We start from the raw sequence: 22934 nt of genomic DNA, 5'->3' as shown, positions 1-22934 counted from the left end.
CAATCCTAATAGAAAATGGCCTCATAATGCAGTGGTTACTTTAGGAATTTTATTTTTGCTGTTAACATTCACGAGTACTCATAAAGACTGGGGAAATTATTTTCCAATAATCATCAGATATTTATTTTTAAAAGTGTACCATTATAGTAAGAAAAAGTATACAAAAAAAGTTTATGACACTCGTAAAACTATTGATTGGAAGCAGAATTAATTAGCATTCTTGTTTTACAATTGGAGTATTCATAGGTTCTAGAGTCTTTAGAAAAATAAGTTGGCTAGAAAATTGTTAAAAATAGTCACAGGTATTGCATCTGTGTTAGACTGCTGGCCAGGATTCTGTGTTTTTCTTGCCAATATAACTGAAGAGTTCACTACCTGAGTAACATACATTACACACCTGTAGTCAAGTGGTATTTTTCTATTTAGTTAATCCCACAGTTATCACTATTATCACTGGTGGAATATAGAGTTTAGCCAAGTTTTACTAGCCTTAGTACCATGGCTGCAAAGGAAAACTCTGTATTTGAAGTTTTGCTGTATATTTTATTCTCATGAGATAGACTAGGCCAGTTTCCATCTAAGAAATCGTTAATGTCGTTTACAGTCTGTAATGCACAAGCATGTCTACAATGGGGTACTGAAACTTTTTGGGCCCCAAATTAAATTTGATCTAAATTAAATATTCACTGGGGATAATTTTTAAAGTGGGGCCAAATATTGTAAAAATCACCACAACTTCAGAACAGTTCACAATTTTTAATTTGTTATTGATTGACTGATTTGTTTGGTTTGCTGCGGGTAGGCACACAACATGGCTGGGTGTGCAGAGCTGAGAGCATGGTTTGCTCTTGGGTGCAGGAAGTCCTGGGAAAGGTTCGGTCCACCTTGGTAACTGTAGCAGCCCGTGCCTGCAGCCCCGTTGTACAGGCAGCTTTTTCCATGTCAACACCTGCTCATTAGGAACCAAACCAAGACTCCCAAAGAGCTCTCAGATGGCCCGAATTTTGAGTCTCTGCCAATCCGCACTAGAATTTAATAACAACCTTGAGGTGAAACTTGGGCCTTTCCTCATTGCTAATCCTCAAAGCCATCTGGCCTTTCCTTTCTCTGAATAGCAGTTAAGTGTGTGTGTGTGTGTGTGTGTGTGTGTGTGGATGGGGGCGGAAGAAGGAGCAAAGTGATCTTACATTTCCTGAAGGACAAGCCACCTCCTTCAGAGCAGATATAGTTTCTTTTAGGTCAGAGACTTCAGCTTGTTTTTTCCATAGCTTCCACATCTTTAATTGCTAGATAATTGTTTGAAATTTGTACCATTCATTAACTGTTGACAAATCTTCAAGTTTAGTTCTTTTAATGAAATAATGCCCAAAGGAAGCACATAAGTCTGTAATCATGATTCAGATATTAAAAAAAAAAAGTTATGTGTTCTCTTTAATTTTTTATTAGGTTTAGCACAGTATTAAAAATATGGGAGGTACTCCATAAATATTTCTTTATTCCTGTGCCTTGCTGTACAAAAGAATTAAAGTAAACCAATAGGACATATGTAGAGTACAATAGTAAATTAAAATATAAAGCAAGAACTTCTGTCCTGTCACCTACCCAGGGGAGGAAATAGAGCAAAGTGAACCAGATGGTCTGTGTATTGCATAAAGAATCTCATGTTTATGGTCCTGTTGGAGGCTCAGTCCAGGGCAGATGCCCATCGAATGGAATGGCATACAGAATTAGCTGTACTAATTAAAATTGTTCTTCTTTGGCTGGGTTGCTTAGTTTGTCAGAGCATTATCCCAATATGCCAAGGTTGTGGGTTTGATCCCTGGTAAGGGCACATACAAGAATCAACCAATGGATACATAAATAAGTACAACAACAAATTGATCTCGCTCTCTTTCTCTCTCTCATTCTCTCTCTCTCTTCCTCTCTTGTTCTCTCCTTGCTTTCCTCCCTCCCTCTTTCTCTAAAGTCAATTTAAAAAAAATTGTTCTTAATCTCATTACTGAGCACTTGTTGAGTTTAGGTGTCTTTAAATACATATGTTGGAGTCTGCTACATCGTTAAAATGCCCTAAAATATTTGTTATGGAGTAAATAAATAATGAAGTTTGACTTGACTTACATAGGATAGAAAATGTACATAGTAACATGTCTTTCCATCACTCAGATGACAGAGGCAAATACAAAGGTTAGCCTTTTATGGGTATGATGTAAATACACATTTATAATTACATGAATGCATACATATATGCATATACATGTGTATACATGTATATGTGTATATACATGCATATTCCAAGCATCAGTAGGGTTTCGACTCTCCTGTTTGTTCTTTCTCTTTCTCAGAGGCCCTCAGAACAGTATGTCATTAAACGTGTGAGGCCTTTGAAGAGGGGTCCACAAACTATGGCCCTTGGGTCAAATCCAGCCTTGTTTTAGTATAGCTTGCAAGCTAATAATAGTGTTTTCTTTCAAATGGTTAAAAACAAATCAAAAGAAGAATAATTATTTGATAATATGAAAATTGTATGGAATTCCAACTCAGTATCTATAAAGATTTGTTTGGTCATAGCTGTGTTCATTCCTTTACATGTTCTCCGGCAACTTCTGTGCCACAACAGCAAAATCGACCATCTAGCTGGCAGAACACAAAGTGTTTTCTCTCTGGCCCTTTACAGAAATGTTTGCTGACCCCTACCAAAGAAAATAAGTGGGGTGAATCTGTCTGAATCAAGCCATACCTCACAATATTTGAGAAGGGATTCTTCCCACACTGCCTTTTTTTAAAAAGAAAAATTGGAAAAGAGTAAGAGAATTATTCACAACTTTTATTTTTTTAAAAAAGGTATTATTAATACTCCCCCGCTCAAACACACACCCGCGTATCTCAAACAAGGTATTTTGAATAGTTAACCTGTACTACCTCTTCTACTAATATTCTGACAATATAACAGAAAGCTAAGTGGAAAGGAGTTTTATTAGTCTGATTTATAGTTGGCCTTCTGAAGAAACATGGAAGAAAAAACTTACCAAGACTCAAGTAGTAGGATACATGGGAAGAAGAGGAATCCTAAATACACTTGGGGACACTGAGTATCGGTCTGGGTGGCATTCAACCCCGGCTTGATAATGCCTTGTGTGTATGTGTACTGCTTTTGTTTTTTGTTTGTGTGTGTGTGGTGATTGCATTGTTTCATAAGCATTTGCTATTGGAGCATACTGGTAAGAGGCGTGTGATGTTATTTTGATTTTACAGAAAGAAGGTTCAGTAGCTCTTCCACGGCAGTAAGTCAGAGCCAAATCCAAGAAAATGGAATGATACTTTTTTCTTTTTGTCAGCCATAAATCTCTGTATGGTTAATGTGGTCCATGATATAATAAAGAATTAGGCCCTGGCCGGTTGGCTTAGTGGTAGAGCGTCGGCCTGGCATGCAGGAGTCCTGGGTTCGATTCCCGGCCAGGGCACACAGGAGAAGAGCCCATCTGCTTCTCCACCCCTCCCCCTCTCCTTCCTCTCTGTCTCTCTCTTCCCCTCCCACAGCCAAGGCTCCATTGGAGCAGAGTTGGCCCAGGCACTGGGGATGGCTCTGTGGCCTGTGCCTCAGGTGCTAGGATGGCTCTGGATGCAACAGAGTGACGCCCCGGATGAGCAGAGCATCGCCCCCTGGTGGGCAGAGCATCGCCCCCTGGTGGGCATGCCAAGTGGATCCCGGTCGGGCGCATGCGGGAGTCTGTCTGACTGCCTCCCCATTTCCAGCTTCGAAAAAATGCAAAAAAATTTAAATAAAATTAAAAAAATAAAGAATTATTAAATTATTAAACTTAAATCTGAGTTTAAGTTTGAATATTTGATTGATTTACTTTATAGCATTCAGCATAGTGTTCAGTTGTTATCCTCCCCTCAGCTGCTGTAATATAAATAATATAACCCCATGAGTCGACTTAATAAGATCCTTCATTGTCTAAAACTAAGAAACTCGGCTCTTTTATATGCTCTACTCAATCCCTCGTGTACAGGGTCAGCAAATGATCGCCGATTGGCCAGCAGTCTCCTCTGTTTTTAAATCCTATTTCCTTTCTACCTTTGACTTTTGGTTTCCCTTAAAACAAGTATTTTGAAAGTGAACGTACTTTCTTTATAGCTTGATCAGAACACATCAGCAGAACAATACATAAACCAATCATTGTATTCCTACTGTAATTATATTTCAGCGTCACAGAATGTATGTGCTCAGAAAGAGAGACTTTAGAAACAATTTGCTTTTACACATATGGAACCAGGGACCCAGGAAAGACGGAACTTCTCTATGGTCTAATAGCTACTTGTAACATAAAGTTGGGGTAAGACCTGTTTTCCCTTACTTGTTTGCATTATCATTTCTTTGGGCCACATTATGATTATTATATAAAAAATAAAAGCATTTAGTGAAATATCAAATAGATATTATTTCATGGACTATGTTATGTTCAGTATGAACAAGACTTACCTCCACAAGATACGTGGAAAAGTTTATTCCATTACTTGGTGGACATACTCCATCAATCTTTTGGAAGAGTCATTAAAGTATAAGTTAATAAAAGGTAATAGGAGTTATAATTAAACAAATACATGATACAAAAGAAATACGTGATACAAAAACATATATACTGCTTATCTTTGGTAATAAATATATTTGAATCAAGGACGTTGCTTAAGAACCATTCACATCCACGGTCAGCCAGTATCATCAGTGTCTTAGTTTAGAGAGCTGTTTGGGGAGAATTACTATCCTAATACAATGGAAAGCTCAACTCAATTGGCTTGTCACTTTCTTGATTTACTTTTCTTGGGAAAAAACCCCTAAACCTGGGAAGAAGCAATGTCAATGAACAATTGTTCCACATCTTGTGACTTTCCATTCAGTCATACTGCTTTATTTTCTTTCTAACACTTTTTGCTACCTGAAATTATCTTCTTTGCTTATCTGTTCACTTGTTTACTCTCCCTGGTTTCTACTCGGAAGATTGGAGGCTGCAGACAGTGGGGCCTTGTCTGTCCTATTCACCTCTGTATCACCAGTGCCTGTCACAGGGCCTGGGCCATAAAGTGGATTCCATATGATCTGTTCAGTGCATGAGCTATGGGACAACTGGACTAGATGATGTGGGTGTGAATTGTGAAATTGTAAATTCTAGGGAAGGAGAAGAAACACTTCATACCTGACCTGGAAATGTTGTTCTGAGGGCTGTTTCATTCTATAGTCCTGCTTCCATAGCATCTGTACATGTGTTGTAATTGTTTGTTTACTTGTCTCTCTGTCCCCTTGGTTACTTGAGGGCAGAGATCAACTCTCATGCCCAAAGTGCTGAGCATGGTGACCAGCAGAGCAAGTGAGTGAGTGAGTGAGTCCGTGAGTATATGAATGCTGTTTTTGGCACAAGTGCCTGAGAACATACTATCTTTTCGTGCTTCCCCTCTTCCCATAGGAAGCGTGATGACTGGCTACTGAGTGGCTTCTGATGCTTGTTTGGAATAGTGTCTGCTTTCAGCTAGATAATTTCTGGAAAATGTGCCTTAGACTATTATATAATCTATTCTGTTTAGATAGACTAACATTGTCAATAGAAATATTATGTGATCCACACATATTTTAAACTTCTAATAGCCACATTTAAAAGGCTTTTTAAAAAGTGAAATTAATTTTAATATATTTTATTTAACTGAATGTCTCCAAAATATTCTCATTTTAGCATGAGTCAGTATATAAAGTTATCAATGAGATATATATTTTACATTGCATTTTTTCATACAAAGGATTGAAATCCAGGGTGTATTTTAGATTTCAATTTGGAGGCTAAGTTGTCATGGGAAATACCTAATCTGTATTTTATTTCATAAATTTAATTTTGAAAAAGTTGATTCAAAAACTCAAATTGTTCCAAACACACTTTACTGTTTCAATATCTCAACTGAGTCTGTTTTTAAATTTAAACTTTAAATTAAATTATAAACTCAGTTTTGCAGTCGCACACACTAGTCACATTTCAGTGCCCAATATAGCTGATGACTGCTGAATTGACCCGTACAGATTATAAAATCTTCTTAAATAGGCCCTGGCCGGTTGGCTCAGTGGTAGAGCGTCGGCCTGGCGTGCGGGAGTCCCGGGTTCGATTCCCGGCCAGGGCATACAGGAGAAGCGCCCATCTGCTTCTCCACTCCTCCCCCTCTCCTTCCTCTCTGTCTCTCTCTTCCCCTCCTGCAGCCAAGGCTCCATTGGAGCAAGGTTGGCCCCGGGTGCTGAGGATGGCTCTGTGGCCTCTGCCTCAGGTGCTAGAATGGCTCTGATTGCAACAGAGCAACACCCCAGATGGGCAGAGCATCGCCCCCTGGTGGGCATGCCGGGTGGATCCCAGTCGGGCGCGTGTGGGAGTCTGTCTGACTGCCTCCCCATTTCCAACTTCAGAAAAAGAAAAAAAAGAAAAAGAAAAAAGAAAAAAAAATAAAATCTTCTTAAATAAATATTTCCTATATATCTTTATTTATTTCCACATACCCACAACTTTCAGTCACTTCAATTCACAGCATTTTGGATTTATAGAGAGTGTCTTCGAAGTGATCTAGTACAGCTCCTTTTGTCTGCAAGAACAGGGGCCCAGAGAGGAAGTGGCTTGTCCAGTCTGTTTTGTTTGCCCACCATTTTGGGGGCAGGCTTTGCTCTCAGTGTTCTGCTAAACATGACCAGTCTACTTTTTGGGCACAGACTGTGCAGGGCTGTGCCTTCGGGAATCTTCTATGTGTGACGAAGGATCCCCTTTCTTTCTGCTGGCCAATGTGGGTGTGGTAGCGAGCCCTTCAGGAAGCCATCTGGTGTGCTTACCCCCAGGTGCTCAGGTGAGGCTGCAGAAGCAGCCAGCAGCTTGGGACCAGCTGGCTCTGCAACGCTGAGGTCAGGCCGGTTAGTTGGACAGACAGCCTGCTCCAGGAATGGAGGGCAGGCCAAGTGCTGAGAAAGATGGAACTGAGGCCAGTGCTTATTTATCCAAAGGTGCTACCCCTTTGAGGAACATGGAAAGGACCACCAGCCCCTCAGTATTTTCCGGTCATAGCCCTTTTGGGTTTACTTAATTTTTTTTTTTTAGGACTTCATTTGTCTCATCTGAAAGTGAAAAATAATATATGGCTATGAATGGAAAATTTCCCAGGGTGATTTTCTGTCATTTGTAACCATTGACACATTTAGTGCTTGTTTTCTTTTTTGTTCCCCACATGTTCAGAACCTGCTCAAGTTCTCTTGACATCACCTTTATCTCGATGCCAAAATTAATGAAATGATGATGAATCCATTTTTCTTTGTGAAGGGAAAATATTTTGATGTCTCTGATGACGAGGCTGCTCTGCTTCTGAGAAAACAGAAGAGGGTGCAGCACAAAATAGTTTTCATTCCATCAAAACACGCACATTCTTCATTATCCAGAACCAGAGACAGGGTTAAAAGGTGCTGCCTCCCTGGCAGACTGAATCTTTTATTTTTCTTGTATCTTTTCTGTTTCTCATCCTCTGTTCTTCTATATACTCCCTATTTTCTGCTTTGCTGCATCACCATGTACTAATAGTTTCAAAGAGCACAGGTATTGTAACTTTAAAATTACCAAGTGATAGTATCACAGGGGTAGTCAACCTTTTTATACCTACCGCCCACTTTTATATCTCTGTTAGTAGTAAAATTTTCTAACCGCCCACCGGTTCCACAGTAATGGTGATTTATAAAGTAGAGAAGTAACTTTACTTTATAAATTTATAAAGCAGAGTTACAGCAAGTTAAAGCATATAATAATAATTACTTACCAAGTACTTTATGTTGGATTTTCGCTAAGTTTGGCAGAATAAATCTTTATAAAACAACTTACTATAGTTAAATCTATCTTTTTATTTATACTTTGGTTGCTCTGCTACTGCCCACCATGAAAGCTGGAACGCCCTCTAGGGGGCAGTAGGGACCAGGTTGACTACCACTGCAGTATCATCTCCATAAGAATCACATGTAATTGTCTGTGTGTAGACTCAGCTCAACAATGTAGAGATACGATATAAAATGATAGCCAAGAGTAGTCAAGTTTAATTAATTGGCTGAAGTCATAGTCAAAGTTTGTCTTAAGATCTTGGCAATGTGTAATCTAAAATTGAGGGGAACAATTTCCCTGACTGTGATCTCTACAGTTTGTTAAAACATTCCAATGAATTGATTTGACTTCTTTTCAGTGGTATATTTAATCACAATATTATGATTCCTGGGTTAGAAATTATTTGGGGTATAAACATCACTCTAGATGCCAAACTGGAAGTGATTTTTACTTTTCTGTGCTAGTTTTATGCTGTAATAATGCACAGTCAGGAAATATTATTAATGGAACTTGTTGCTTCTGGTAAGAAATCAGGAATTATTTTAGACAAAATCATATGGAAATATTTAACAGGAGGAGTCACTTTTTGACATAACTTCTGGTGACAAAGGTACAAGTGAAGGAAAACCAGGGCTCCTTGCTGCAGTGTGCTGGCTTTCAGATTTGACCCAAACTTCCTTCTGGAAGGGCCAGGGAGCCCGGCTCTGGGACTGTAGGGCACCATTATTTCAAGTCAGCCAAGAAACTCTACTGTTAAATTTATTATAACTACCTTTCCTATAGGACGTTTTCAAAGAAAAATTTTGCAGCTAATAAAAATTTGGAAGATCACTCTTTTAAGTTATTTTGAAAGGATGGTTTTGGAATTATTGTAACTGGAACTATTTAAAAAAACAGAACAGATTTTTTTTTCTTGAGAGAAGTTGCTTAAGAATTGCTTTTCTTTAACTTTCTATAGCTTTGACATTCTATGCATAGGCCAGTGACAGCCTGTGAGAGTCCTGTCCATTATACTCTCATTGCCAAGGTCAGGGAGAAGGACTAGGAAAGTTACCTTGAGGAGGGCTGACCATTGAACAGCTGAGCTTTGCTTCAAATGGGGTGCTTGCTATAATGCTATTTCTGTAGCTCCTTCTTCTTCCCATCAGAGACCTGCCCCTTTGCTCAGAGACAGCTGTGCAATCAGTTTTACTTTGGACATCTGTACTAATTCTGTAATTTCCCAGAAGAGAATAGACTTTTTAGACTTAAGTGAAAAAGTTTTCTAAATCTTCAACCAAAAAATAAAGAGTTTAAAAGTTCCCTTTATGTTTTAGTTGCAGCCATTACAAGGACTTGCTTTCTAGAATTATCGACAGAACTGTCAATTCAGTTTGGGAGGGAAAAATAATATTTGTGGGCCTCTTGCATAAATGTCTTTGTGTTGAGAATAAGCATTCCCTGTCAGGGTGTCCACTGGGGAAGGAGAAAGGGAACTGAGACCTTAGTAACCTAACAATCAACATCTGGGGCCCACAGGACCCCTTTCCTTGGCAGTGTCACTCTTAAAAGTTCTGCTTTAAAATGGAGGCCAAGTCCCACATTTTCTATAAGAAAGAGAATCTAAACAAGCAGTGACTTAGAGGGTTAACCACTTGCTGAGATACTGCAAAATCCAACATAAAAAAATTCATGTTATGATCGCATAAAAGTCGTGACGGATTCTCAACTTCTGAACATTCTGGAGAGGCCGGGAATTATTCTAGAGAGAAGAGTTTTGGAAAATACCTCTGGCCTGTTTTTCTAATTTCCAGTTATGCTTTGGTTGGTAGAGATCAATGTGAAACTGTGGTTTTCAGATGGACAAGGTACCTTGGTCAAGCGTACTTATAAATATATTTTAAAGTATCATTAGTATCTACAAAGGAAGAGAGATAAAGGGCCGGAGCCAATGGGAGACCAGCCAGTTTTCCAGCTGGCTGTCCTCTTCAAGTTGCTGAAAATAAGGAAGAAAATGGTATGAATGTTCCTCAAAAGTACAGGATGAATTTATCTAGAAAGAAATCATACCCAAGTTTTAATTTTTTATTCTTTTCTCCATCCCTACTATTATTCTCACGCTAAAAAAAACCCTAGTAGAAAAACTCTTATTTTTACAATGAAGCTCCCAGTAAGGCGCATTGCTTTAGGATCTGAGTTACGTTTAATTCCACACCTTCATTCCCCCATCCTTTTTGTCCAGCGATGGTTTCACAGGCAGTAGAGACCCTTTCTGGACTGCTTTCTTCCTGAGGAGAGTTTCTGTGGGGAGGTAAGCACAGGAGCTTCGGATCGGCCCTCGGGGACTGTGGGACAAGAGTGGTTTACACGTGGTTCACAGCGAGGCCTAAGAGGAGCGTGCAGTCCCTTGTATGTGGTAGCGCTGGAATGACCACTGTCCCCGCCTTTCCCATTCATCCCGTATCACTGCCTGGCAGAGGTTGTAAAGCACCTCAGGAAGGGAAATACCTTCCAAATCAGAAATACAGTGTGCAGTTGTTTTCAGGAACTCGCTTGGGGCTCTTAGTGAAGCCTGTAATCAGCAGCTCCGGAGAACTGTCCACATCCTCACATGCTGTCTTGGGACTCACTGCTTTGACCTTCACACACTTTATCAGTCCGTCCTGCAAAGTCAACTGCACTGATCACCAAAGTGGACTTTGAGTATTAGAAGCACAGATACTAAGACTGTTCAGCAGAGCATCATCTTTTTTTATTCTGCTTATTTTCTCAGTAAATGTAGGGTTTCTTACTAGTGCCGAGATGTTTTGGGTCCAGTATGATATTTTAGCTATTTCTTGCTAAAGCTCTGTGAATATTCGGTGGTGTGTGTGTGTGTTTGTGTTTGTGTGTGTGTGTGTGTGTGTAAATAAATCCTGACTTATTAAATTTCTTCCAGTGCATGCACCCTAGCGAAAATACCCCAGCAGGCCTTGTGAATGCTGCTGCTTCACTTCACATCATGAATATTCAGAGGCTGCAGTCATTGAGGACTCAGGTGGCAAAAATAGTAAGGTGATTAAAGCAAAACCCAACATGAAAGCCAATCTACATTTCAGAAACCCTGATTACAGCCCAGAGCCCCTTCTCTGACCCTTGGACCACATGAGAGGATGGTCCTGGGGAATTGCTATGAATCAGGCGTCTGTTCCATGCACCAACATGCTCACGTCTTTCTGTATGATGTGTTGTAATCAGCATGTTGTTTTTAAAAGACAACAGGCCCTTCTGTAGTCCTCTCCCACAAAATGCATTTAGGCTGGCAGTTCAGCATAAAGGACACAGTGTGGAGGAGATCAGCAATGCATGCATTGTTTTCCCTATAATGTAGTCAGGATCTCCATAGCAAAATTTAGTCTATTTTGTGAAATCTTATTTTATATATTTTTGTCACCATCAGCAGTTAAGCTAAAGTAGGAACTGCTCCATTCTGTTACGGGTTAAATTATGCTCTGTGCAGATCTAGTGGTGATGCATAAATTGCAGCCCTGTCTTTTTTCCGAAGGATTCTAAAATAGGTTTTCAGAATTAGTGCTGGATTTTTGCTCCTGCATCTGTGGTGACTCTTGATTTTTTTCCCTTTGGAAAAGCATCCTTTGCCGCGTTCCCCCTTTGGAGGACTCACTTAGACACTTCCAGCTGGTGGCAGGGGATACAGCCATAATACGCTCCCTCTGTCCCAGCTGCCTTCTCTCTCCACTACGGTAAATGCATTACAATGGCTGCACTCTCCTGTAAAGGTTCAGGTAGAGGAAGGTGTAGGATGAAGTCTGGAAACCGTCATTTGAGTTTTTAAAAGCTTCAGCTTCTACAGCATCTTTGCATTTTGAATGTCTTCCTGCTTCTAGTCAGAGGGCTCTCTCTCCAGTGATTGGAATGCTGCTGTAAGCCTGATCAAAGGTGCCTGAGGATATCACCTTTTACCAGGAAGCCCCGTGTGCTTGAGAGGATCTTTTTCAATGCATTATGGCTCATGCAGCCTCACAATTAAAGAAAAACAGGGATTTAGAAATCAATGCTGAAGAAGAGACCGAGAAAAAAAGGAAACACCGCAAACGGTCCCGGGATCGGAAGAAAAAGGTAGCTATGTGTGCTAGAGCATAAATCTTGCCTGGCTTCTTTTTGTTTTAATCTTTTCTCAGCTTCTGTTAGAAGCATTAGGGGCTATTTTTACATGCTGTGTGGAGTATAAATTGGGTGTGTAAATTGGGAACAGAGGATACGATCCTATGGCCGACCGGGGCCATAGGATGGATGGGCAAGGCCAGGGAAGACATACCCTGTGTGGGGGTGATTGCAGTGCTGATGCGGAAGGAAGGCATGCTTTCACTCGACATAGGCACCGGCATGTTTTCCTGACACAGAAAGGTATGCAAGGGAGTTAAAAGTAGTTTTGTTTCAGCCCCGTCAAGGTTAATGGTCTGCAGGGACTTAGGTTTGAGGAAGAGGCCAGTGAGCCAGGTTTTGTACTTCTTAGAGGTCTGTCTCATGAAAAAGGAGCTTTTGTGCTAGAACTGTGTCACATATGTGGGTTGCTCAGTTAGATCTGTGACCTTAAGGATGTAGCAGAAAAAGTCATTTCCTGCCTTGCGTTTTGTTTTTTTTTTCCTCTTTTTTCTAGATGATGCTTTTAGTTGGGTTGTGCAATGAAAATAAGCTGCTAGAAATAACTTTTCTTTTGTTCAATACAGCTAAAATCCTAGATGCTTGTTTTTCTCTGCTGGGTGAGAGTGACAGTCCTGAATGCAGGAATTCCCGTGACACGACAGGGACTTGTCCCCTTTGACACTGATTGCTTTAAATCACAGCATAGGCATTGATTATTTCCTACCAATATTCTAATGTAGGGCAAAAAATAGGAATATTCTAGGTCAGTGGTGTTTGATTACAGCCCGAGAGTGCTCAGTTTGGTGACTGTGCCCTTAGGTACCAACCTAAGGAGACTGCTGGGTACCAACCTGGAAGAAAGGCCCCAAATCATTTTTCCTCCATGGCAATTAATAAAAATTGATGAAAATTGTGATCTGAATACGGAAGTCAGGCCATAAACCATTTTTATGTCCCTTTGTGAGAATTCCCCAGGGAAAGATGATCTTAATTTGCTCTGAGCAGTGATGCATGTGCCTTCTAAATGACATGCAGATTTCTTGCACCACATGGACCTCTCCTCAGGAGTGATCATGGATATTGTCTGTACCTTTGCCACTTTCTTTAGAGCTGAGATCTAGAGAGACGTCTGTGCCTTTTGTTCCATGACAAACCTAGTAAGATTGAGTTTGGAGGAGGGCTGCAGTTGCTTTGCTGCAAGATGCTAAATTTAGGTAGTTCCCACTTCAACATTCTTGTCAATAAACTTCTTGAAGATACTTTCACAAAAGTACAAATTTTGGAAATTCTGTGAAGGTGTATTTCAAAGCCTTGTACAAACAGAGCCGCTATGAAATTGCCACGTTTGGCTAAGTTCTGGTCTAATTGTACTGTATTCGGTTTGTCTGTGGGTGGGTTGCTATTTATTGTGCCCCTCTCCCCTCACCCCTGCGCACCCGCACCATGATAAGCTGGCTTCTGAGAAACATGCGGAAAGGTACATGTGCTTGTATAAGGTACACTGTCATGACTCTCTATAAGAGTTGTTAGCTGAACCATGGTATGTTCAGCAGCTTCCTGTAGTAGCAATGACAGGCCTGCGGCCTCTGTGCCTAGGCCCCTGTTTGAGTTAGAAGCAAAATAGGACACGGGGAAGGCAAACAGAGTTTCTGGACTCACTGAGCTGAAACAAATGCTTTGTTCTGAGTACAACAGAGCCTGTCCGATGGAAAGCTCTTAGCAACCAGAGGGAACATGGAGAAATATCAATATTGCTATTGTTGATGTGCAAGCAGATTTCAGTGGTTTGTCCTCAGGACACTCAGAGTAGATCCAAAAAGTGGCTCTCTAGATAGCACTTTCATTGCTGTGTGCTCGCTGATACTTAACACAGTGTAAACTAAGTGTATATCCCTGTAAAAGGTGTGTGTATTAGAAGAGATTTAATATCCATGGCCAAAAGAAGTATGGATATTTCACATACTACTTTTCATGAGCAAAGTTAAGATTGAATTACTTGGAAGATACACCCTAGATTTCTTTCAGTGGTATAGCATATATATAACACTCATTCCGTACAAATGGAATTTTTTCAACTTGGCATTTCTTTTTCCCACCCTTTACTAAGGTCCTAATTAAGGCCTGTGAGCTGCTTTGCTCCGGAATTGTGTGTCGCATGTCAATTGGAAAAGCTGCTTTTAAATATTTTGTGAGTTATGATGGGGATAGATGCTCTTGCTAATATGCAAAAATATCATCTAGGATCTTTTAATTACATAAAAGTAATAGTGGGTACTCTCATAAAATCACAAAATAGAAAAGCTTAGGATAATGCTATACAGAGTATATAATTTATTAAAAAAATTTGGTTCGTGGTACCCCTGCAATTCAGATGGAGTAAGCCCAAGGTGAACCTCTCTTGATTGTAGCTGCATGACACAGCATCATACAGTATGAGACATTACTAAAATATATATAAAATTAACATTGAATTCACATTTCAGCAGTTTTTTTTAAAAACCCAGCGTGTTATACATTTGGTCTATTATGAATATTGATAACCATGAATAAGTGATTACCAGTCCAAAAAGAAGTCAGAAACTTCTAGTAATATATAATTAGTTGAATTTTAATAATGAAGAGTTTTATTCTTGGCACAACTTTAACGTCAAGAAAAAGAAAATCTTACTATTTATTAAAAAAGAAATGCTTGTAGGTGGATGAACCCTTAATCTTTTATCCGGCTTGAAGCATAAATAAATAAATAAATAAATATCCATGAGTATCTAGCTTAAAAGTTTCTTTTTAATGCCTTTCTAGATCTTTCCTTACCCACCCCTTTCCATTGTTCCTCCCTGCTCCTGATACATCTTTCCCTTTCACTTTCCTTCTTTCCTGATGGGCAGCAAGTGGGAGGTGTGCCAATGGGAGGTAGATGCCTTGGGTGCGTTCATATCAGATCCATGCCCTCACTAAGCACCTTGCAAAGAGGAACTTTTTTTATTCAATTTTATTAGAGAGGAGAGAGAGAGAGGAAGAGATAAAACAGGGCGAGGAGCAGGAAGCATCAACTCCCATACACGCCTCGACCAGGCAAGCTTGGGCTACCTCAGAATTCCAGGGCAAAGCTTTATCCACTGTGCCACCACAGGTCAGGCCAAAGAGGAACTTTTCAATATCCCCTGCACCCAGCTGGGTCCCAGCCAACAGGTGTTGGCCAGTAGATGGGCCAAGCTACCATGCACCCATTAGGGTGAGAAGTTATAAATGCATTTCAGTTTCTGCACTTCTTGTTGCCCCTGGCTTCTGATGCTGTGTCACCTACATATTTGGCCCTATTTACATAAACTAAAATATGTTTCAATAGTGAGGAATTTTAGGACAATTGACTTTAATTTATTCAATTTTTTTTTTTAATTTTGTGTGTACCTGTGTGCGTGTATATATACTGCTCACAAAAATTAGGGGATATTTTATTGCTTCATATTCATTTTGAAATATTCTTTAGTTTTTGTGAGAAGTATATTTATTATGTCCTGTTAAAAAAAAAAAAAGCTTTGCCCTGGACCGTTGGTTCAGCGGTAGAGTGTCAGCCCAGCTTGTAGAAGTCCCGGTTTTGATTCCTGGTCAGAGCATGAAGGAGAAGCAACCATCTGCTCTGCCCCTCCCCCCCTTTCCCTCCTTCCCCTCCTTCAGCCATGGCTCAAATGGTTCAAGCAAAGTTGGCCCCAGGTATTGAGGATGACTCCATGGTCTCGCCTCAGGCTCTAAAATAGCTCGGTTGCCAAACAATGGGGCAGCGGCCTAGAGGGGCAGAGCATCACCTGGTAGGGGGCTTGCTGGGTGGATCCCCATTGGGGCACATGTGGGAGTCTCTCTGCCTCCCCACCTCTCACTTAATTAAAAAATAATAATAATAACAATGATTAAAAAAACATTGAGGTGACCTAAGGAAATTTATACTGATAAAAAAAAGGTAACATTTCTTGAGTTCTACTTCCTACATATATGACTGACCCAGGGGTATACTGAGATAAAATGACAGCTAATTCTGTGATTGCTGTTAAAGTCATACAGCTATTCAGTGACAGAGCAGGAATGGATATTCATTGCTTCACTTTTTCAACAAATGTTTATTGAATGCCTTCTGTGGATCAGGCATTGCATTTGTTGTTGGAGATAAAGCTAAAGAGGGCGTAGTAGCTACAGTACAGTAGTAGCTCCATGCAGAGGGAGGAGAAAGATAAGCGCACCATTAAACATCCTGTATAAACTGTGAAAAGGGAGCTACAGAAGCCCACAGAAAGACCCCCAGTTCAACTCATGGGATCAGATGAGGTTTCAGAGAAGCTGAGCCTTAGAGCAGAAGTGGACGAGATAGACAGGCAGAAGGATGCGAACTCCGTTCCTCAAGTGATGGAAGTAGAGGGAACATTGGTGTGTGAGAAACAAACATTGTTTTGGGCCCTGGCCGGTTGGCTCAGCGGTAGAGCGTCGGCCTAGCGTGCGGAGGACCCGGGTTCGATTCCCGGCCAGGGCACACACAGGAGAAGCGCCCATTTGCTTCTCCACCCCTCCGCCGCGCTTTCCTCTCTGTCTCTCTCTTCCCCTCCCGCAGCCAAGGCTCCATTGGAGCAAAGATGGCCTGGGCGCTGGGGATGGCTCTGTGGCCTCTGCCTCAGGTGCTAGAGTGGCTCTGGTCACAACATGGCGATGCCCAGGATGGGCAGAGCATCGCCCCCTGGTGGGCAGAGCGTCGCCCCTGGTGGGCGTGCCGGGTGGATCCCGGTCGGGCACATGCGCGAGTCTGACTGTCTCTTCCTGTTTCCAGCTTCAGAAAAATGAAAAAACAACAACAACAAAAAACATTGTTTTGGAATTCATAGAGCAAGGGGGACATGAGTGTAGGACAGGAAAAATAACTGCGAATAGGGGCTGGTTCATTTTACAAGGTTAGGATTATCCAGTTCAAACAAGGGAGAGACTGGCACTGAATGGTGGTGGTAGCCAGAGGGGATGGAATAGCTTTATGGTGTAGAACCATCACTGAAGCATCAGTGTTTTAGACAGCAGTGAGACGAGCAGACAGGAAGGAGTGATGGTGATACAGGAACAGAAACGCTAGGGTCTGGACCAGGCGAAAACTCTGCCAGGGGAGAGGGGGTGTTGCATACAAGAGATATGTAGAGGAAGGCTTAGTAAAACTTGGCAATGAATTGTCTGTAGGATGTGAGAGGGAGAGATCAGATTCTAGGGTAACTGTCAAACTCTTGGCTTGAAGTGGAAGATAAAGAATTAAATTTTCTGGATTCATGTCTTTTCTCTGAGGACATTAATTGGCCACTTAAAATGCACCAGTCAGAATTTTAAGTTGCTTTGTAGGTGGAGGCCCATTTAATCTTCACAACAACCTTAAAAATAAAAGTATTTTTATTAACCCTATTTTACAGATGAGGGACCTGAGAGGCATAAGTCTTTAACTTAACTCCCTCAAAGTTCCCACAGTAACCAGTAGTGGAGCTGAGATTTCCATTTGAATGGCCTAACTCTCTAGCTTGAGGTCTTAACTACTAAACTACTACTGCTATACTATACAGAGTACATAGTTAATATTTTCACAACTATACATCAAAGTGGACTTAATCAGATAATCTTCTAAGTGAAAAGCTATTTCCTAGACATATGGAACCTTAATTAAATAAGGTTCACAGGCTATCTCCAAGAACCCAGTATGGTAATGCGTGTGTGTTTTTTATCCTTTTTAATATATTTTAGTGTTGTACCTTAAGAATTTCTTTTTCTTTATGTTGAAAAATGAAAGGAATTATCAACACCAGAACTTTAGATCCTCAGAGACATGTTGCTATAGTAACAACACAACCATGCTAAGTGCTTGCTGTATACCGCAATGTACAGAGTGATGCTCATGAATTATCTTTTTTTTTCCCCCACAACTTCTCTGTGAGGCAGGTATTATTTTCATCCTAACCTTTTGGAGCTAAAAGCAGGATTAAAGAGAATAAATAACTTGTCTGAGGTCATATAGCTAGTCAGTTGTGGACCAAGACTAAATTTGGGTCATTGGACTTTGGGATCTGTATTTAACCACGGGGTTTATGGTAAAGAATCTCTAGCAGTCTCCTTTGGGATCCAAGCATTTTAAGGCTTTTAGAACAGCCTTCAGGATATCTGAATTATTATTGAATATCATTTCTTGCTAGAGTATCTTGGTTCTTCCTAACATTCACAGGCTTTTCCTATGTTTACGAACCTAGCTAAGAACCTATGGCACCTCTGGTATAAGATGCCAGGCAGGGTAAAGTTTTATACTTGAGCAACTGGACTTTTGGGGGAGAGGATTGTTTGGATCCATATGCGATAAAAGGAACCTACTGTTGCCTGACCAAGTGGTAGCACAATGGATAGATTGTTGGACTGAGATACGGAGGACCCAGGTTTGAAACCCCGAGGTTGCCAGCTTGAGCGCAGGCTCATCTGGTTTGAGCAAGGCTCACCAGCTTGAGCCCAAGGTCACTGGCGTGAGCAATGGGTCACTGGGTCTGCTGTAGCCTCCGGGTCAAGGCACATATGAGAAAGCAATCAATTAACAACTAAGGTGCTGCAACAAATAATTGATGTTTCTCATCTCTCTCCCTTTCTGTCTGTCTGTTCCTATCCTCTCTCTGTCTCTGTCACACACACACACACACACACACACACACACACACGAACCTACTGTTTCCTGCTCTGCCAAGCACATAGAGAAACTAGGCTCCTGAGAGATCTGGAGTTTATCAGCCTACTTGATAGTCTACACTGGAATTACGTGTTTGCATGTATGTCTCATCTAAGAGAGTGTGAGCTCCTTGAGGGGGGAGGTGGTATTATCATCGCCTATTGCCAAACTGGGGCTTGCAAAATAGGTAGATGGGTAGAACAGTACGTGGTAGAAGAAGGTGGGGAGGAGAGGCCTGAATGGATGAGTGGATGGACAAATGAACAGGTGGATAGGAGAGGCAATATAATGCAATGATTAAGGGTGTAGACTATAGAATAAAATTGTATGAGCTGGGGTGTTGGCACTATCATTTAACAGATGTGACTTTGGGGAAGTTATTTGACCTCTTGGTGCCTCAGTCTTTTCACCTGAAAAATGACTATAATAATAGTATGTAGTTAGCCACAGGGTGGTAATGAGAATCAATATTTAGACAGTGCTTGACACATAGTAAGAGCCATATAAGGGTAATTGTTGTTGCTGGTGCTGTTCATAATGAACAGGCAAATGGACTGTTTTCAACCTCAGCCCTCAGGAATTGTGCCAACATGTCAACTCATTGAAGTTGGGCTAGTAAAGTCGCTAGGAGCATATGGCTGCAGCCCTGTGTCCACTTTTCCACCACATGGAAAGGATGGATGGAAGAAGGTTTAGCTCAGTCATAAGAATGGTTGTAAACCTGTGTCTTTCATGTTCCCTGATATTTAGGTATTGGGAAGGAATGAAATAAAAGTTGACAGCTGATTGGTTCTCTGTGCTATTACTATCATAGTACATTTTTTCCTCAATAAAGTTATGTGTTCATTTTTCTAAAAACCTAACACTTTCTTGCTCTTGAATAATTACCTTTATAACCAGTGCAAGATCTTGTTAAGTATGTTATCACTCATTAATGTCTAAATATGTTGTAAAGTTTTTGTTAGTTTTGTCACTGACATACTGTAGCTACTGAACTGTTTCTTCCTTACTCTTTAGGCCCATGATCTTTTCTGTCTCTTAATTTTCCTCTGGCAAAATTTTGTATGTGAGTGTATGCACGTGTATTTTTGAATCTCAATATGGAAAAATGTTAGTATTTTGTAGTTATGCTTAAGGAAAAAGAAGATTTGGCAGTGGCTTTACTTTCTTTTTAGTTATATTATTAGAAAAGTTTACATTAATCATTTAACCTACATCTATTCATTTAATAAAAAATGTATTGTGCACCTCATTATACCTGTCGCTATTCTGGGACTGGTAATATAAAGAATGGGACCTGCAGGCACATTAACCTGCCCCCTTTTGGATTCTGCTTGTACTACTCTACATGGCTAGGGGTGAAGGAGTGAAGAAAAAAAAAGAATATTGTTTTGGTGGATTTTCTTTGGAGCCTTTTGTACTCCTCATCAAACTTGAATTTTTTTTCTTTTTTTTTTTTTGTATTTTTCTGAAGCTGGAAACGGGGAGAGACTGTCAGACAGACTCCCGCATGCGCCTGACCGGGATCCACCCGGCACGCCCACCAGGGGCGATGCTCTGCCCACCAGGGGGCGATGCTCTACCCCTCCGGGGCATCACTCTGCTGCGACCAGAGCCACTCTAGCGCCTGGGGCAGAGGCCAAGGAGCCATCCCCAGCGCCCTGGCCATCTTTGCTCCAGTGGAGCCTTGGCTTCAGGAGGGGAAGAGAGAGACAGAGAGAAAGGAGGGGGGGTGGGGAGGTGGAGAAGCAAATAGGCGCTTCTCCTATGTGCCCTGGCCGGGAATCAAACCCGGGTTTCCCGCACGCCAGGCCGACGCTCTACCGCTGAGCCAACCAGCCAGGGCCTCAAACTTGAATTTGTATTAATACTGTGCCATAGTGTCATCCACATGTAAAGAGACATTTGCCTAAGCTAAAGTCCCCAAAAGTGGTGTCAGGAAATGGATTGGTTCATTATTGTCCAATATGGCATCTGCTTATAAAAGGTATAAATTTCAATTTAGGTTTAGTTGTATCAAGTTAGTTATTTCTCAGTCATAGGTGACCTTCTACTAATTAAGATTACATAATCAGTTCTGTTTGAATTTATGTAAAGCCCGTTAAAGAGAGTAGAATAGAGACTAACATTTACGTCTGCCACGTCTGTAACTTGCCTTTTGGCAGAACAAAGGCCACGTGAGAAGGGTGTATGGACTGCATGGAAGAGAATGGAGGAGAAAACTGGACCGGAGCGTGTTAGAAGGAAGCCCAAGATTTTCTAACAACTGCACACTAGGGACTGAAACATTTATACTCTACCTATAGGCACCCCCAAATCCTTGTCACTTCAACAGTATGAGCAGCATTATTTTATCCTAATAAAATACAGTTTTCGAAGTCTATAGAGTTGAAGAGGGTATAAAAGCATGGTAAATTTTGTTGAGTAGAGGAATACAAATGTTAATAAAACAGGCACAAAATAAGGAGAAAGTTATGGGAAGAGAACTAAATACAGTGATTTTGTCATAACAAAATAACAAAATAATGTCATTTTGTTATAACATTGATAGATGCTGTAGGAACTTAACTCTTAATTGTTTGTATCAATTAGTCCATAGTAACATTGGTTTCCTTATAAGTTGTCTCAATACCAATGGATGACGTGAATTGAGGGCTTACCGTACTATAGTCATTCATGATAGTGGAAAGAATGGGCTTTGGGCCTAGATATGAGTTCATATCACAGCTCTGACTTAATAGCTTTGAGCCTCAGTTTCCACGTTGTTCAAATGGGAATATTAATCCTTTACTTGCACATATTGTAAGGCGTAGGAGTATTATATAATAAAAGCATAAAGTACTTAGCAGGGGTTTCCAGCTTCCCTTAGTGACTAACCAACAGGAAGTAGAGGGACTGAGAAAACAAGGAATTGCTTTTAAGAACCTTTACACCCAGTACGCACTCAGAAAACTGGTTGATGAAACTTTACTAGTAGATTGGCATCCTCAAACAGCCCTTTGAGTCCTGCAGCTCAGCCTTCTGCAGACTTTCCCACAGCCCTCAGGGAATTAAATCTGACATTTTGAGAAATACTCCTGAAGATTTATATGTTAAGTACATTTTCTATTCATTAACACTATTATTAATTAGCTTCTCTCACTCGTTAAACAGTAGCCTAGGTAGACAATGGAGAAAGTTTAAGAACCATATGTACAGATAGAAGAAATATCAAGTAATTTTTTTTTAACTTTTATTTATTGATTTCAGTGAGAGAGGATGGGGGAGAGAGAGAGAAAAAAAGGAACATCATGCTGTTCCTGTATGTGCCCTGACCAAGGATCAAACAAGCAACCTCTGCACTTTGGGACAATACGCTAACCAACCAAGCTATCTAGCCAGGGCCAATATATTTTTTTTAACAATTTGCAGATTGGGACATAAACATTGAAATATTTATAAGGGGAAAAGTACCTACTTGGATTGAATGAAAAATATCTTCACTCCATAGTTTTAATATTATAATTATTAGAAAAAAACAAAATGTTACTTGTACAGTATATCTATAAGATATGTGCATATACTGTTACCAACCAATTTATCACTTTTTCTAGTAGCATGACCACTAAAAAGGTGGTGTTACCATTTCAGGATAGTTTGGGGCTCAGGGAAGAGTGAATAATGTGATCAATATTGAGTTATCATTTTTCATACCTGGTTCCAGAACCTAAAGTGGCCTTTATTTTAATTATTTATTTATTTATTCATTTTTAGAGAGGACAGAGAGAGGGAGAAAGAGAGAGACAGAGAGAGAGAGAACGGGGGAGGAGCTGGAAGCATCAACTCCCATATGTGCCTTGACCAGGCAAGCCCAGGGTTTCTAACCTGCGACCTCAGCATTTCCAGGTCGACATTTTATCCACTGCGCCACCACAGGTCAGGCTAAAGTGGCCTTTTGACAGCCTTCTTTCATGGCCCACCCATTCTCCCCCTTTCCTCAGACCGCCCGGCAGAATGTGAAACCCTAAGGCTTCCCCCACCCCCTGCCTCGCACCGTTTCCCTATTCTGCTTACAGATTATTTACTGGTTGTATAAGATTCTTGCATTTGGAGACAGCTTTTATTTTTATTTTTCATTATTTTCTGATCAGTTTTTAAATCATTTTATGCCTCTCTTTATTACCAATGCTATGGTTCATTTGATTTATGTGATAACTATCAGATAAAAAATGCTTTTT

At 40.6% G+C, this 22934-nt stretch overlaps 1 protein-coding gene across 20 annotated transcripts in view; it reads left to right on the top strand.

Annotated features, from left to right (window-relative positions):
• ANK3 (ankyrin 3) overlaps nt 1-22934 on the top strand; it is a 745841-nt gene that overhangs the window by 378449 nt on the left and 344458 nt on the right. For 4 of the 20 annotated variants that reach the window (XM_066242017.1, XM_066242013.1, XM_066242012.1 and 1 more), the window contains exon 1: nt 11465-11975. The exons of 3 other annotated variants lie outside the window; for them this stretch is intronic. In XM_066242017.1, coding sequence (XP_066098114.1) covers nt 11862-11975 — 114 coding nt within the window. In that variant the 5' untranslated portion in view covers nt 11465-11861. Of the gene's footprint in view, nt 1-11463; nt 11976-22934 lie in introns of those variants that run through there. 13 more of the 20 variants (XM_066242016.1, XM_066242011.1, XM_066242018.1 and 10 more) reach the window with 8 other exon arrangements.

The sequence above is a fragment of the Saccopteryx bilineata genome, chromosome 9, assembly GCF_036850765.1.
Source record: "Saccopteryx bilineata isolate mSacBil1 chromosome 9, mSacBil1_pri_phased_curated, whole genome shotgun sequence".
NCBI classification, from domain to species: Eukaryota; Metazoa; Chordata; class Mammalia; order Chiroptera; family Emballonuridae; genus Saccopteryx; species Saccopteryx bilineata.
The sequence above is the reverse complement of the archived record's forward strand: the minus strand, read 5'-3'. Positions and strand labels throughout refer to the sequence as shown.